We start from the raw sequence: 15,409 nt of genomic DNA, 5'->3' as shown, positions 1-15,409 counted from the left end.
GCTCAATGAGGTCAACTGGTATTTGGATATTGTTGTATTGTGTCTACAAAGGAACGGAAAAAGCACACAGCATGTAATCTGAAAGTAGCTGCGGTCTTAAAAGTCAGGTTGGGCATAGAAAAAGGCTGTTAAATATTTTTTTCAGAAGTCAGAAACTATTAAATATCTAGAGATTTTTTTCTACCTGCTCTACTTTCAACTTTTAAGGAAAAAGCGGCCAGGAAGAAATTACTGCCAGGACACAAAACCCCCATGAATTTCCCACATGAGTAGGACATGCAAAACCTAAAGTGCTTCATTCCAGAGGCCTTATCTTTTGAATATCAGTTGTGACTGACACATGCATATCTCTCTCTCTCTCTCTCTCTCTATATATATATATATATCTCACTAATATATGTATATATATATGACTGATATATTCATAAGTTATGTTCTAATCATTACTATCTAGAAAGAAGTATGAGAATAAATGTCAGTGTTAGTATATGAATTACTTTTATGCATATATGCATATATTTATATTTCTGCATTTAAAAAAAAACAATTATATTCCTTTGTTGGCTGGTAACCCATACTGGTTTCAGTTCAGCAGATCAAATCCATCCTTAAGGAAGTGTAATGAAGAATTATGTCTTCCTCTCTGTCCTCACTTTAAATCCTTTATGCAATATGGTTTGTTGCTGCACAAGATCTGCCTGGCCCTAGGAAATCACCATGTTTTCTTTTGACTGGGTAATATTTCTAAAGAAGAATAGTGAAATCTGAGTAATTAAGTTAATTCTGTGGCCTGCATGTAAATACTCATGATCTCAAGCAAGCAAATTATTTGGAAGTCTGCACAGTGTGGGAGCAATTTGTTAACCTGCAGTGTCTCAGTTACATCAGATATTTCACAAGCATGTGTGTGTAGTAGTTTCTATGGATCTCTATTTACTACCAATTTACTACAATCTGCTGGAATATGACCTAATACTAATAACTCTTAGCAGTTACACTATTTTTGTATATAAATTATTCACCTGCTCGTAGCTAATTGATTACTCAATGCTGAGGTATCACAGAGCTAAATATATCTTTATGACCAAACAGAATAAGTGGAGCTGCAAGATGAAAACCAAAATCACAAGGGGGGCCTGATGGGTAGATCACAAATGTGGTTAGTTGACAAAATATGTACACAGCTGTGTGTGCTGTTATTTTGGCCCACAGTAAGGACCAGTCTGTAGCATCCACATTGTCTAAATGTAGCTCAAATTTGGGTTCAGAGATGCATCTTTTCAGTGTAGATGCACAGTTGAGATGAGAAACAGCTCCTGTGTGACTTTTAGTCCTCTATTCATATTATTCCTTTCTGTAGGTGATTTAATTAATTTACCTCTCCATTAACAACTATGCTCTGGTTCCTATAATGTAGGCCAACTAATTAAGATATATAAAAATATTTCCCCAAGGTCATTTGTTTTGGGAACAGCGAATGTGGGACAATTCCTTTTATGTGAAGAGTTCAGATCATTTCCAAAGAAGCAAAATATTACAAATGGTGACTTTGGTGGTGAAATATATTTCTAACAAAGATGCAGTTCTTCTGCTCAGAGGAACTTCCACAACAGCTGGAGCAAATCCATTAGACATTGCAGCAGGCAACTACAAGAACTTCAGTAAAGGGCACGAATTTTGAGATGGGGTGGAGTGTATTACCTAAGTTCCTTATGCTTCTCAAAGCTGGATTAGTTGGGTTTTGTTTGCAGCCATGAAATGCACTTTAAGAACAATCATTGTTCTTTTGAGGCATTGCTCTCATTGGGAAAAAAAAAAACAAAAAGAAAACCAACCAAAAAAAGAGTACATGGCAGAGAAATCAGAACTGTTTTCTGTATCAACTAACAAATACTGTATCAACTAACAACAAGTTCTGTTGAAACAAATGTTCTTACGTCCAGAAGGATCTTTTATTACTTTTCACTTTAGGAGGTGAAGTACAGCAACTGACTCATTACTCAAATTTCATTTGAGCTATTGCATAACCTCAGTTGAGAATACTTTTCTACTCAAAAAGGCCTTTTTAGCACTGTGAAAAACAACAAAAAAATTCCTCTTAAATGCAATTATGTAGGTGGAATGGAAGTTTCTTCTACTCAGCTATTGACATGCTGTCATTTCTTTTCATTCCCATAGCACTGAGATAATTTTGAGATTTTACAATTAGACCAGTCTTAGAATTTCTTGTAGTGATTTCTAATTCAAAACTGGATATGATATTTATTGCTGATTCTGTTTCTACTGCAATGAGACTTTCATCATATACTACCTACAAAGAAGATACCATTGCAAATAAATGGTAGTTTTGTTAAATTTTATTTACATTCAGAAATAGAAATTTCACAGTACTTAGAACTAGCCAGAGTGCTGGACGAGGGAGGTTTTTACCACTGTGCTCATTTTTGCAAGCCAGTAAATTATTCACTCTGATTTCCCTTAAGTCCAAGTCTATCCAATGTTGATATTTTTTCTGTGTTTATGTTTTCATTACACTGCACACAGGTTCTTTCAGTCCTTCCTATTGTGTTTGAAGCCTCAGGTATTAAAAGAGACAGTATTTTCAATTTAAGTAACTCTCTATCTATATTAGATATATTTATAAAAGTGATGGGAGTGTTTTTTAAATTAATTTATTAAATTCAATATTTTGCTCTTGCATACCCATTTTCTGCTGTTCTGGCTGTTGAAAATATTCCTGTTCCATCTACTAGGCACCTTGTGTTTTTGTAAGACAGGTATGGAGAGCTCATGCATGACTGCCATTTCTGCTGGTTCCACACCTGTCATGCACTCAGATTTTCTGCAACACAATAATTTTGGAGCACCAGTTATGATTTATGCCAGGGTCTCTTTTCAAAAAACTCCCTGGTTTAATTCTAATTGATGGCTTCAATTCCTGTTCTGAGAAAAGACTCCTTATCAGGACAGGCATGTGTGATAGCAAATCCTGGCATAGAAACAGGATCTGTGAGTGGAGGTGAGCCAATGAGTTTGTCAGAGAAACACAGCTATGGAAACAAAAATCCTGAATTAGTTTATATTGTCATCTGAGCAGGATGCACATATAGTAGCTGTATGAGGACAAAGCAATTGAGATTTAGCCAGAGGAGATATTAATAGGTTGTGGTAATCTCTGGATAATATTCCTGCTTAGTTTTCATTATATTTGATGGGGGTTTTTTAAGGCAGCACATCACAGCAGAGAAACCATCCTGCCAAAATTATTTTGACAGAGACTTGCAGAATGACCTGACAACCCTGGGAAGCTTGGCCACCATTCAGTTGTTTCTTTTTCCTTCTGTTGTTATAGAAGAAGGAAGGAGAAAGAGTTACTGAGATGAAATGATCTGATATGTGTCTCCTTTATGGTCACTGTGATGAGCCCTTCCTAGAAGTGTGCTCTCAGTTACCCGAAGAAGCCAGCTCAGAAACACCTACTGACAAAATTTTGTTGCAAAAACACAATACAGTGCAGGGTAAGTTTATACTTATAACAACAATGCTGCTAATTGCTCTTTGCACAGTGCAAAGTGATATAAATAACTACCTTTGATCTAAATACCAGCACAGGCAGGGGCTGATAGAGAAATGCATCTCTAAAAGTCAAGGGTGATAGGTAATAGCAGAGTTTACCTCAATTTCAAGGTTTCACTTACAACCTTGGCTAAAAACAAGGCTTTTCCCAATGCTTTGTTGTCCATTGCGGCCCCTACATTCTAAACCTTGTTGAGGAGCTTCCTCTGTGAAATAATTTTTTTCTTCACTGCAGCATGGCATGACTAACTTGCCAGAGACAGCACTATTGACAAAGCAGAAATTGTTTTCTTATTACTTTCTCTTTCTTATCATCCATATTGTGCTAGCACTTCAGGGCTTCTCAAAGCTGGGAGTCATGAAAAGTGGCTCAATGTGTGAGATCTCAGTGGTGCTGCAGGGGCACAGGATATCACAGCTGCTGAAGTGAGAAAAAACAGCCCAAATGGCACCTCTGTAAAACCCCCCTTGTGGGAAATGCGGTCTTGGTGTATCCAAGGCCACAATGTTTCCTTAGAAACCCAGATCAATCATTCAAGGAAATGTGAGCTAGTTCGTGCATTGTAATTAAGTTCCATACCAAGAAGTTTGCTGGAGGAACATCTGACAACGTGGTATCAGTGAACCTGTGTGTGATCCCTGCCACAAACACACCCCAGTTCTGCCAGGCAGGGGTGGCAGCAGGGACCCTGCCATGCTCAGGGCTTTGCCAGGCTGCTGGTTGCTGAGCTCCCTCTGCTAGGACATGTTTAACTCCCTCCACAGGGAGAGCTGGCCTTGACCTCCTGAGCAGTGCACATCACTATTTCCATGCCAGGAAAGCTACTGAGTCAGGTAATTCTGGGACCAGAATATTCTGTCTTTGGCTAACTCTGCTAGTTTGATGAATCTCTTTGTTTCATGGGACAAGGAGGAAGTACACTTGAGTGGAACGAGTTTTACTAGCAACAAGGATGCCTACAGAGAGGACTTAGGGATTTCTCAGATTCTGACCTTTAGGTCAGATGCCTAATCCTTTACCATCCCTGCTGAGATGGCCAGTTTGCCTGGGAATGATCCTGGTGAGGAGTTATCCTTGTCAGAACTGCCCATAAACTTCAGCCAGCTCAGAGTTTTGTTGTGCTTGGACTGCTGCCATGCAAACCTCAAATTCTTGTAAAATTTCTCTGAAATGAATGAACAATACAGTGAGGAAGTTCTCCCCTGCCCCTTTACCTCACACATCCCAGTTACACTAAAAATTACTTCTAACCTAGGCATATCAAAGGGGAAAAGGGGATGGGAGGAGCTGCCTGTGACAAAAATCCTGTCAATTGCTGCCTCATACTTTTGTTAAATGTGATAGTGGCAGCAGGTGTGTGCTAAGCTCCCCTCATTGCCCATGACAGTCATGGAGCAGCTCCAGTCCTGGCACAATCAGCAGTGGAACATTTTGGGGGAGTCTCCCAAACTAGGGACACCTGAGGGGGGAGCAGAGGAGCCCACAGCCAGTGCAAGAGTGGCCAATGGGACCTGAGTGTGGCCGGGGGAGCACTGGTCCAGCCCTCACCCACTGCCCTACCTTGTGCTTGACACTGCAATTTAAGGCATTATGCCAAGACAGCTATGAAATCCCAGCTATTTTATAACAAAATCTGAAACATCAGTTGAAGGTAAGGTCTGGTTTTCTCAGTATTAATAATGTTTCTCAAGCAGTGATCCATAAAGGAGTAATAGCCTTTGAGACCTGAATAAGTGGTCCCCAGCTAGCCTACAAAACCACATTTCATTGAAAAAGGGCTGGGGAAGTCCAAAGGAAACCAGTGAATCTACTGTAGTAGCCAAGTAACATTTTAGTCAGTGCTTTTGCATGTCAAACTGCTAGCTAAAATGTGGCTATTTTATTTTTAAATGCTTGACCAAACCATTCAAATGAGGCTTTAGCAGAAGTGGGATTGTTTTTTTAACCTCAAAAAGGACATCCTAAAAAAATGTGGAGAATAAGGAAATCCCCTTAGAGTGGATGCAACAGTACAGTCATGACTTATAATCTAAAGGGCTGATGGGGTTTGGCTGATGGTGTGGCTGTTGTGTGACACCCAGAGCCATGTAACCAGACTGATGGTGTGGCAGTTGTGTGACACACAGAGCCAGGTAAGCAGGGTCTGGCTGATGATGTGGCAGTTGTGTGACACACAGAGCCAGGTAAGCAGGGTCTGGCTGATGATGTGGCTGTTGTGTGACACACAGAGCCAGGTAAGCAGGGTCTGGCTGATGGTGTGGCTGTTGTGTGACACACAGAGCCAGGTAAGCAGGGTCTGGCTGATGATGTGGCAGTTGTGTGACACACAGAGCCAGGTAAGCAGGGTCTGGCTGATGGTGTGGCTGTTGTGTGACACACAGAGCCAGGTAAGCAGGCACAGGCAGTGTGTGCAGGGAGATGCTGGATGATGGATGAATGCATGTGCTGCTATTGATGCCAAGAATTGCCTACACTTTACTGGCCTCAGGTTGTGTGCTGCTCATGGCTGGCCACACTCCAGTTCCTCTAGACATTATTCCCTAGTGTCCTTCTGGGGATGTGTTTTGGCTTGAGATAGCTGTGCTTAAAAACTCTTGAGAAGCACAGACCAGGAAAAGAACACCAGGGACTTGTCCTTTCCTACTGCTCACACCTCTGGAGGAGCTACCCTGAAAACTTTGTTTGTAACACTAATAAAGACAACACTTTCTAGATAATATGGAACATTTGATGCACAAAACCACAAGGGATCTAATGCAATTTTATTTTAGCTATTAGCTATTTGTTCAAAAGTGAATTGGTTACATTTATGTTTCTGTGAAATGTCAGCAATCTTCAAGATATATGTCTTCAAGTTACCTAGAAGCATTAAACTAATGCTAGGAATTAAATGTTCAAAATGTAGTAAAAAAAATTTAATCTACTTTCATATTTTCAGACTGACATAATTTTTGCATTGTATTAAAGGATGGAAGTCTAGCCACTGATTTTGTTTATTTTATAAAAGAAATGAATCAGAAACATTAGCATAGCTCTGAAGTACAATTTCATTTTATTCAGTATTAGTTATTCTTAGAAAAAAACACTTTTTTTTTTTTCTTCTTGGGAAAATTTTTTTCCAGTTTGCAGGTAAAAAAATGACAGAAAAATCCAAGCTGAAGTTTAAAATGAGCTGAAAAAAATTACAGTCCAAGATGTGCTTAGGTCTTTTAATCTTATCAACAAGGCCCAGGATTGAAGAACTGAGAAATGACCTTCAGAGGGTTTTTGTGTGTAGTCAAAGGCATAAACAGGAATATATAAGGAATTCTATTTCTTTTCTTTCACATGTGCTTGGTTAACACTATGACTCTCTACCTTCTTGTCTTTCAGCCACATAATCAATGAGCTGATAGAAACAGAACGGGTTTATGTGGAAGAACTTCAAAGTATAATAGAGGTAAGAAACTCTTCTGAAATTTCTTTCTGATGCTTAACCTCTAAGTCATCACTGCAGGTTGCACATCCTTCATGGGCTGAGCACTCCCACCTCCTGTTTATAACACACAGGCTGTGTTGGCATGATAGCTCAGCCTTGGAGATGGAGAATGGGAAGGATGTTTGGAACATCCTGCCTCAGGCCTTAAAGGAAAAGGCACCTGCTCTGGCCCAAGCCCACAGAATGGCAGTTTGCATGGTTCTGAAAGTTATGGACAGAGAAAGAGTTAATAATGTATTTTCAAAATATTACCAATAGGTCTCAGAAGGAGCACTTTGATGTCCATGGGGCCACACGCTAAATTCTGTGAATCTGCATTTGAAAAATGATTAAGGAAGAGGAACGCACCCCTCCTGCTCTTCTTTATTGTCCCATTTTGTGCTTAAATGCAGAAAAAAAAGCTCATGCTGCAAATATAATTCTTGAGCTTTTGAAACTGATAGGATACCAGCATACTCAGTGTGTGTGGAGTCTGAGGTCCCCAATCTGTGGGAGGACAGGAGCTGAGTAGGGATCAATCATGCTTATATTTGGGTGGGACTTTTGGGATGTGTGGTTGATTCTTCATTGCATTTGTTCAATGGGAGCTGGCAGCTCTGGTAATTGATATATTACTCTTGAGTTTAAAGTCTGATTGTTCTTTTCTCAAAGTTATTATTGAAGAAACACACTACAGTTTTTACAAGAAACAAAAAAAATATTCCAACAAATAAATCCAAACTAACTCTTGTGCAATGAAGCAGGGTAGCAGAAAGATATCTGTCTGTCAATATTAGCAGTCTCCATCCCTACATGACCCAAATGGCTTTTGAATCCTAGAGACATAATTTTGTCCATTTTTTCTTAACCTCATGATTTGTTCACTTGTGGTTAAAATGTGTTTGCACAGTTACAGGGTAAAATCTCTGGGGAAAATCAGAAACATCAGGAATTCATGGGAGCAGCAAAGCAGCAGGCATGGGAGAAGCTTTGTTTGCTCTGTGGAGAACAAAAGCACATGAACTTTGGGGCTTTCCAGTGCCTTGAACACAGTACTTCTTCCCTGGTAAAAACAGGATGATTTTATTTTCCACTCTTCTCTGCAGGGGTATGCTTCAGAAATGGACAATCCCAATTTAGTACATCTGATTCCATCTGCACTTCAGAACAAGAAGGAAGTTCTTTTTGGGAACCTCCCAGAAATCTACTATTTCCACAACAGGTACCTGGGAACTGGTGGTGCCACCATCACGTCTAGTCCTTTTCTGTCACTGTAACCAAAGTGGGAATTTAGGAATTCTTTTGAATAATAATTGCCTGTAAGATGTAACAAATAGTTGAACAAAATAAATTTTAAAAATCTCTTTTGCAAGTCTTACTATTATGCCAGAGTAGTTAATACCTAGTAGAAAAAATTATTTTCCAGTTTATATATTATTTTCAAAGATTGTGTCTCCCACTTGGAGAAGAATATTCCTCTCCCTTTGCAAGCCCAGTCTTTCTTTCCCTGAAAGTTTCCTGCGTCCACTGTCACTGCAGAAGCCTTTGGACTACATCCCATATTTTCACTGCTTGCTGATTGAGCAACTACATCTGACAGAGCATTCCTGTCTTTTCTAGCTGTTCTGAAAAATCCTCATACCCAAATGGAAAGCAGGTATTTGATTTACAGATATGAAACAAATTTCAACAGCCAAAGGAATCATATGTTGCAGATAAAATATGATAATATTTGTGATTTAGGGAATCAGGTGGCAGCCACATCCCATTTTTCTAAAATATATATTTGTTGGTATGTTACCTTCCCCATTGATTCCTCATATTACAAAAATGAAGGCTTAATTTGGATTCACACAAGCTAACATACAATGTGAATGGGATTTTACATTACTCTTTACTCTCTTTTTCTCCCTCTCAGGATTTTCCTTAAGGAGATAGAAAATTGCATTGAAAACCCTGAGCTTCTTGCCCGATGCTTTTTGAAAAGAGTAAGTATATACTTTTTCAGGTTTGAATGAATATCTATGGTCTTATCCTACAGTAATTACAGATTTACTCCCATCTTTTCAGTCTGTTTGTTTTTGTGAATGAGGGAAACTTCTCTAAGCAGGTATTCCCAAATTAAGCTACTGTTACCAAGCATATATTCTGATATCTGACCCTTTACCTGGTTTACTGACAGGAAGAGATCTGTTACCAGTGTTTTACAAGTATTTTAAGTCTCGTTTAAAAGAAAAAAAACAACCAATAACAGTGATCCAAATGTTTGACATGCTTTTCATATCTATTTCACATCTATAGCAGGAGAATGATGTAACCCAGACACCACCCTGCAGTAAATAAGCAGAGGATGGTATCGCTGTCACAGCAGGCTGCTCTGAGTGCAGACAACACATCCTGTTCCTGCTTTATCTTATCTCTCTCTTCTCTGCACAACTTAGGACACTTGGTCCCCTAGAACTGTCCCATGCTGCTGTCCTTGCATGGACCCACCAGCCCCAAAAGACTCTGTGAGGTCGATTCCCTTTACTTCTCCACAAAACTCACCCAGTGGGATTCTCCCCTCTGCTGAGGTGACTCTCAGTGCCCAAGTGCTGCAGCTCTCTCCAAGAGCTCCCTGTGATGTCCCTCCTCCCCCACTCAGCCTGACCATTAGTTCTTTCCTGCACACAAGCAAAGGTGCTTGTTTATGTAGCACTCCTTCAGGGGCCCTACTAATGTAAAAAAATCTGTTTTGGTGGTTTGCTACTGCTTTCAGGGTTTGACAAAACTCTGTGAATAAGGCTCTGTGTTTTGCACAGGAAATGGAAGTGGTATGAGAAATGGGAAAATCTGCCCACTGTAGTCAAAGGTACCTCCTGCTTCTACTGTATAATACAGGTAGCATTTGCTGCTTTTCCAGAGCACACATTAAATACAGACAAATTTAGATGAACCAGTCAGAGGTGCTGAGCACTGCCGCATTATTACTGAGATTTAATGGGAATTTGAGCATGTGATACTTGCAAAGAGTATGCTTCCAATTTACAAACAGGTCAGGCTGGAGAGAATCATACAAGTGTAAATGTGATTATATGTCCATTGGATTATTTTCTGTTGAACAGCTTAGCATTTATAGCTTGAGTAAATGACACTGCTAAGGCATATGTTGTTATCCTAGGATTCAGATGCTGGGCAGGAAAATACTGTGGTGAAATCATTATGCAAATGAGGAAAAGCAGTCTTTGAAGAATGCAGACCTCTGAAACCCAAGAAATGTGAAATAGTCCATGTGCTGCATATATCCCTAAAGAATGCAGCTAAATAAAAATTCTTGGTATAGAAATGTTCTGATTCTGCAGGAGGTTCAAACTCCGTATTTAAATATTGTAGCTTGTCTCTCTGTGAAAACAGCTATTAAGCCGAATTCTCCTCATTATTTTACTAATATGAAAACAGCACTAAAGCTGGGGTTCAGGTATGAAGTGAAAAAAAACCAGTCCCTCCATCACCTTAGCTCATCAGTTTCTGTGGCCTTGTCAAACCACACTAAGTCTATCAAATAAGAGGTTAAATTGTGCATTTGCTTTCTCCCTATTTCAAATTTCACACTAAGAAAGCACAAGCTCCTCTCTTGAGATGCCTCTGCTCACACAGTAGCACCTTTGATTCCTGCCCTTATGTTCTGTTTTTAGAAGAAGCCACATAAAGTCCAGAAATGTGTTGTTTCTGTTGGACTGCCTTTGGGAGGCACAAACAAAAGTCTGGTTGTGTGTTTGTGTTCCCCATGATTTGGCAGCTTTTTATGCCTTCCTGCTGAGCAGTGGCTTCTGGCTGCCCTGTGAGTTATGGCTGTGCTTGCAGTGACAGGGGCAAACAGAAGCAGCTGCTGTTCCAAGTGATGCTGAGCTCTGGGAGGAACTCACACTCTTGTAGGTTCTCCCCCTTTGTATGGGTGTGACCCTCCTGCCACAACAACAAGATGGGTTTATGATTGGAAATAAACAGTTTTTTAAAAATTCATACTTTGAAGAGTTTTACTCTGTCTGATCACCCTGGGCCTTTTGCAGCCCAAATTCCAGAGCTGCTTGAAAGTTTCCTGAGAGCTGCAGTGAGACACTCTGGTGCCAGAGTCACTCCATCCCCTGCCATGTCCCCACACACCCTCCCAGCTCCACCAATGCCACCTGAGCAGCTGTCACCATGAATGTGAACCCTGCATCTCAGGTGATGGGAGAAACAGCCTGTGGGGTCTCTCTCTGACTTTGTCTCAGCACATGGCAGCAGAACCTGGTAAAAGATGAGCCAGAAATGCCTTTCTTGTTCTCCCTTCCACTTTGCCTGACCTTGTTTAGGGCATGATCTTCAGATGAGCTCAATTACAAGTGAGCCAGCTTAATTTTACCCACATGGCAGCTATTTTGCCATCACCAAGATGCTTGACCTTCCTTAGAGCTCTGTGTGGTCAAGGACTATATAGCATTCAAAGACAGGAGGGATGTGTGTGGAATTCCTTGTAGAAAGGTCTTCTGGTGCTTTATCAGCAACAGGAGGGACACTCTGGGCTGATTTGCTTTCCAAAGGGCTGTGAAGAAGGAAACCTTACCAAACTAAGGCAAGAATGCCCAGGATGGAACCAAAGGTGTGTCAGACTGCTTACCAGACTGTGCCAGGTGAAGTTCCTGGCAGAAGTGATTCACTGTGGATTACCTCTCTGCACTTATTCATACTGCTAACTTTAAAATAGGGAATAGTTTAATAGGAACCAGCAGTTGGGACATTTGGTTATTCAGGGAGAAAGAAGCATTTAGAAAAGGAATCTATCTGTGAAAGGACAGTAGCAGCTGATCAGAAACCTGTGAGTTTGATTCAATGGTCTAACTTCTAGACTAATGCAAAAAATATCCATAAATCAGCAGTCAAAAAGATAATCGGAACTGTGCTTATATGCCATGTGCATTGGAGCTTACAGAGTTCTCTGGGTCCAAATCAGTGTGGAAAGGAAAAGCTTTGCAAGAGAGAGGAGCATGGTGTAAAAGTACCAGCAAGAAGTCAGAACTTTTGCATGTGAAAATAGACATGTGTGGAATATTTAAGACTGGGATTTGAATAATTAGACAAATAATTATTTCTTGGCATTTTAAAGTCTGAGCCTAATTCTATTCCTAAGACTATTGCAAAACTTAAAGCTGTAATTAAATATGTAAGCATCTGCCTTAGCAGGTGTCACTGATGTAGGCAGCAGTAGATTGCACTGGCATAGGGTGGTTCTACTATGGCAAATTACTGGTAAATTGTTGGTAATTGTAAATTTTCTTTAAGTTTAAATTGGTTTTTTTTCACTTATTTCTTACAGTTCTCTTGTCTATTGCTCTCTCTGTTCTTCTTACCCAGTCCAGTTAGGTTTCTGTGGGCTTGCATGAGATTGTAATGCTTGATTATGCTTTGTTGCTATTTTTGGTTCTGTGACGTTTACCGCCTGCTAACTTCCCTCCAGGGCAACATGTACAAATAATTAAATTTTTGTGAAGAAAACTCTGCACCTATTTTGAAACAGCACCATAAATATTCTATAGAGTTGCAACAGAAGAGGTTTTTGTATTGCACAATCCTTGACACAGTGTGGTGTTAGGTGGCAGAGCTCTGATTTCCCAGCTGATTCATCAGGGTGATGTCAGGATGGGTCTGTGGAGGAAGACAGCAGCAATGCTGATTTCTTCTGGTAATTGTACAGAAGGAAGTGATTTCCCTGCAGCAGGAGTGTATGGGAACTGCCTGGTGGGCTGAGAGCGCAGAGGAACAATCCAGGAATTGCTGAGATTTATTTTTGGTGTTTTCTTTGATTTGCTGAGGTCAAATCTGGCAGGGTAGATGCAGATGAAGGTGGGAAGCTCCTGACTCGTCAGGCACAGCCAACCCTGCTCAGGAGCCCCATGGCACTGCCCTGTGGGCACCTGGGTGCCCAGGCAGCCAGCCCAGGTCCTGGCAGAGGAGCACCCATCCCTGCATCTGCCCACAGAGCTCAGAACACCCTTTCTGGGCTTTTTTAGAGGTTGTCTCTGTTTTCACTGAAGTCAGGGAGATTTTTGCCATGGACCTCAGTGAGAGCACTTGGAGTGTAGTCAAAGCTAAATAAAGGGAATCTACCCACTTCTAATTTGGAGAGTACAAGGTTTAAGCACATTCCCCTGCCTGGCCTGGGACATCAACAAGACAAACTTCCTCCTTTTTAATTTGTCCTTGTACTGTTGAGAGCCAACACTATTTCTGAAGTATTTTGAACTGCTAAACCTTAGTCATCATTAACAATTACAGTCTGTGCCAGTATTGTTAATAAAATTGCTAATAAAGTTTAAATTTCTAATGTTTCTTTTTTGTTTTGTTTTTTTTTCTCCAAACCATCAATTTACCTCCCTGGAAAAGATACTGGTTTTGCTGTTAAATTATTTATCTTCTAGTCTGCAGTCTCCTTGCTTTGTATGAAAAGTGAGGGGGAAAAAAAAAATCTCATTTTCAGTTGTATTTAACTTAATCAGAAGTAAAAAGCACATTTGGTGGTTTCAGTGTGTTTTTACATACAGAGTTATTCCCATGTAATAATTACTTCATGTCTTAGGATGGAAAATAAGAAAAAGTGTGATTCAAGAAAGACACTCTGGATTTTTTTTTTTCTTCCCTTACCTAAACTCTTCTTTTCTTGCAGAAGGAGGACCTCCAAATATATGAAAAGTACTGTCAGAACAAACCAAGGTCTGAAGCTCTCTGGAGACAGTGTGGAGACAGCATCTTTTTTCAGGTGGAATTTCAGTGCAAGACCCTCAAAGCTCATTTTCCTTGTGTATCTCTGTTCTTTAGAAAACCTAGAGCAAAACACAAACTTTCCTGCATGCTTTTTACACTGATGACAGGTGCCCAGTGTGTGTCAAGGTGTTCTCTACAGGAGACTGGGCAGGTAGAGCAGTGGGTAGATTTCCTGGATGGGAGCCTGACTCTGCAGGCTATACCCACACCAAAAGAATGCTGGCTGCTTTGCAAATCCCAACTGATTGCAATCTCATCAGCAGGGAATGCCAGATTTCAACACCAAATGGAACCTAAACATTAGCCTTTATTTAGATTTTCACTGTGGGATAAGTAACCCGGAAATTCTTATGCAGATGGAACAAATTTCTCTCTCAATTAATTCACAGACTTATAATCTTCAGATTGTCAAATGATAATGATCTTGGTGACTTGCCTGTGTTTCAAGAAACAATTTTATTTTTCTTCTGTGTTTTCTCCTGCAGGAATGTCAGCGTAAATTGGATCATAAGCTCTCACTTGATGCTTATCTCTTAAAGCCAGTTCAGAGAATCACCAAGTACCAGCTGCTGCTAAAGGTAATGCCTCCATGACAGTGCAAAGAATTCCAATGTATGGCTTGCTTTACTTCCAGAATTGCATATCAGTCATGACTACCTGGAAATAAATCCTTACTCAGTTCTTCAGCAAATACTCAGCATTTTTTAGTTGTAAATGGTAGAAAACAGTCTTGTGCAGGGACTTCCTGTTCCCAATCTATTTTAGATTTTAGATTAGACTTTTTCCCCATAGCTCCCAATCTATTTTAGATTGGGAACTGCTATTACTTAGCAGTATTTATACTAAGTAATAGCAGTATACTATTACATGTATAGCTCTCTCTATATAAAATATTTTACTTATTTTTTAAGATAGTATTTTATTGTTTTACTTATCTTTAAACAGAAATTGAGCTTGGTTTTATTGTATCAGTATACAGTTTTACAATTTGAAAACAGGAACTGATGCCTTAAATCCTGTCAGTAACATCTAACATCTAACAGAACTCTTTCAGCTCCCTGAAGTAATATTTTCCCATGGTTGTGACTCAAACCTTTCAGAGGGAGCCACTCCCTTTGCTGCTTCTTCTTAAAAGACACAGCCAGGAACACATTGTTTGTCATTTTTCCATGAAGTGAATATGTGAACTTACTCTTGAATGGTTGGAACCATGAGTGGTCCATGCTTGAAACTCTGATCTGAAGGCAATAGAAAATATATACACTCAAAACAATGATTTTTTTTTCTTTTAAAGCTGGTTGCCTAAATGTCTCTCTCCATCTACTCAGTTCTTAAAAATAATATTTACTGACTTTCCCTGTGGGAAGGTCATGAAGGTGAATTACATGCTGTTCTCAAGCCTCTGGGCTTAAAGTGGTGTTATGTGCTCTCATGAAATTTAGCATTGAAGTTTGCAATGAAGATTTTAGGTTGCCATTTAACTTGCTAATAGTTACTATGGCACTGCTCAAAATGTGCCAGTATAAGCCATGGGAGGACCTGGTTGGCCATTCTTGTATTTCTGCTTATTGACTTCATGTAAAACTATAGAATCC

At 39.9% G+C, this 15,409-nt stretch overlaps 1 protein-coding gene across 1 annotated transcript in view; it reads left to right on the top strand.

The window, feature by feature from the left end:
• Positions 1 to 15,409, top strand: part of MCF2L2 (MCF.2 cell line derived transforming sequence-like 2) — a 151,102-nt gene that overhangs the window by 104,114 nt on the left and 31,579 nt on the right. Inside the window, exons 17-21 of the mRNA XM_059478959.1 lie at positions 6,950 to 7,016; positions 8,141 to 8,256; positions 8,953 to 9,022; positions 13,717 to 13,809; positions 14,300 to 14,392. Coding sequence (XP_059334942.1) covers positions 6,950 to 7,016; positions 8,141 to 8,256; positions 8,953 to 9,022; positions 13,717 to 13,809; positions 14,300 to 14,392 — 439 coding nt within the window. The remainder of the gene's footprint in view (positions 1 to 6,949; positions 7,017 to 8,140; positions 8,257 to 8,952; positions 9,023 to 13,716; positions 13,810 to 14,299; positions 14,393 to 15,409) is intronic.

Source organism: Ammospiza nelsoni, chromosome 10, assembly GCF_027579445.1.
Source record: "Ammospiza nelsoni isolate bAmmNel1 chromosome 10, bAmmNel1.pri, whole genome shotgun sequence".
Classification (NCBI taxonomy): Eukaryota; Metazoa; Chordata; class Aves; order Passeriformes; family Passerellidae; genus Ammospiza; species Ammospiza nelsoni.
Note: the sequence above shows the minus strand (reverse complement) of the source record. Positions and strands in the feature narration are given on the sequence as shown.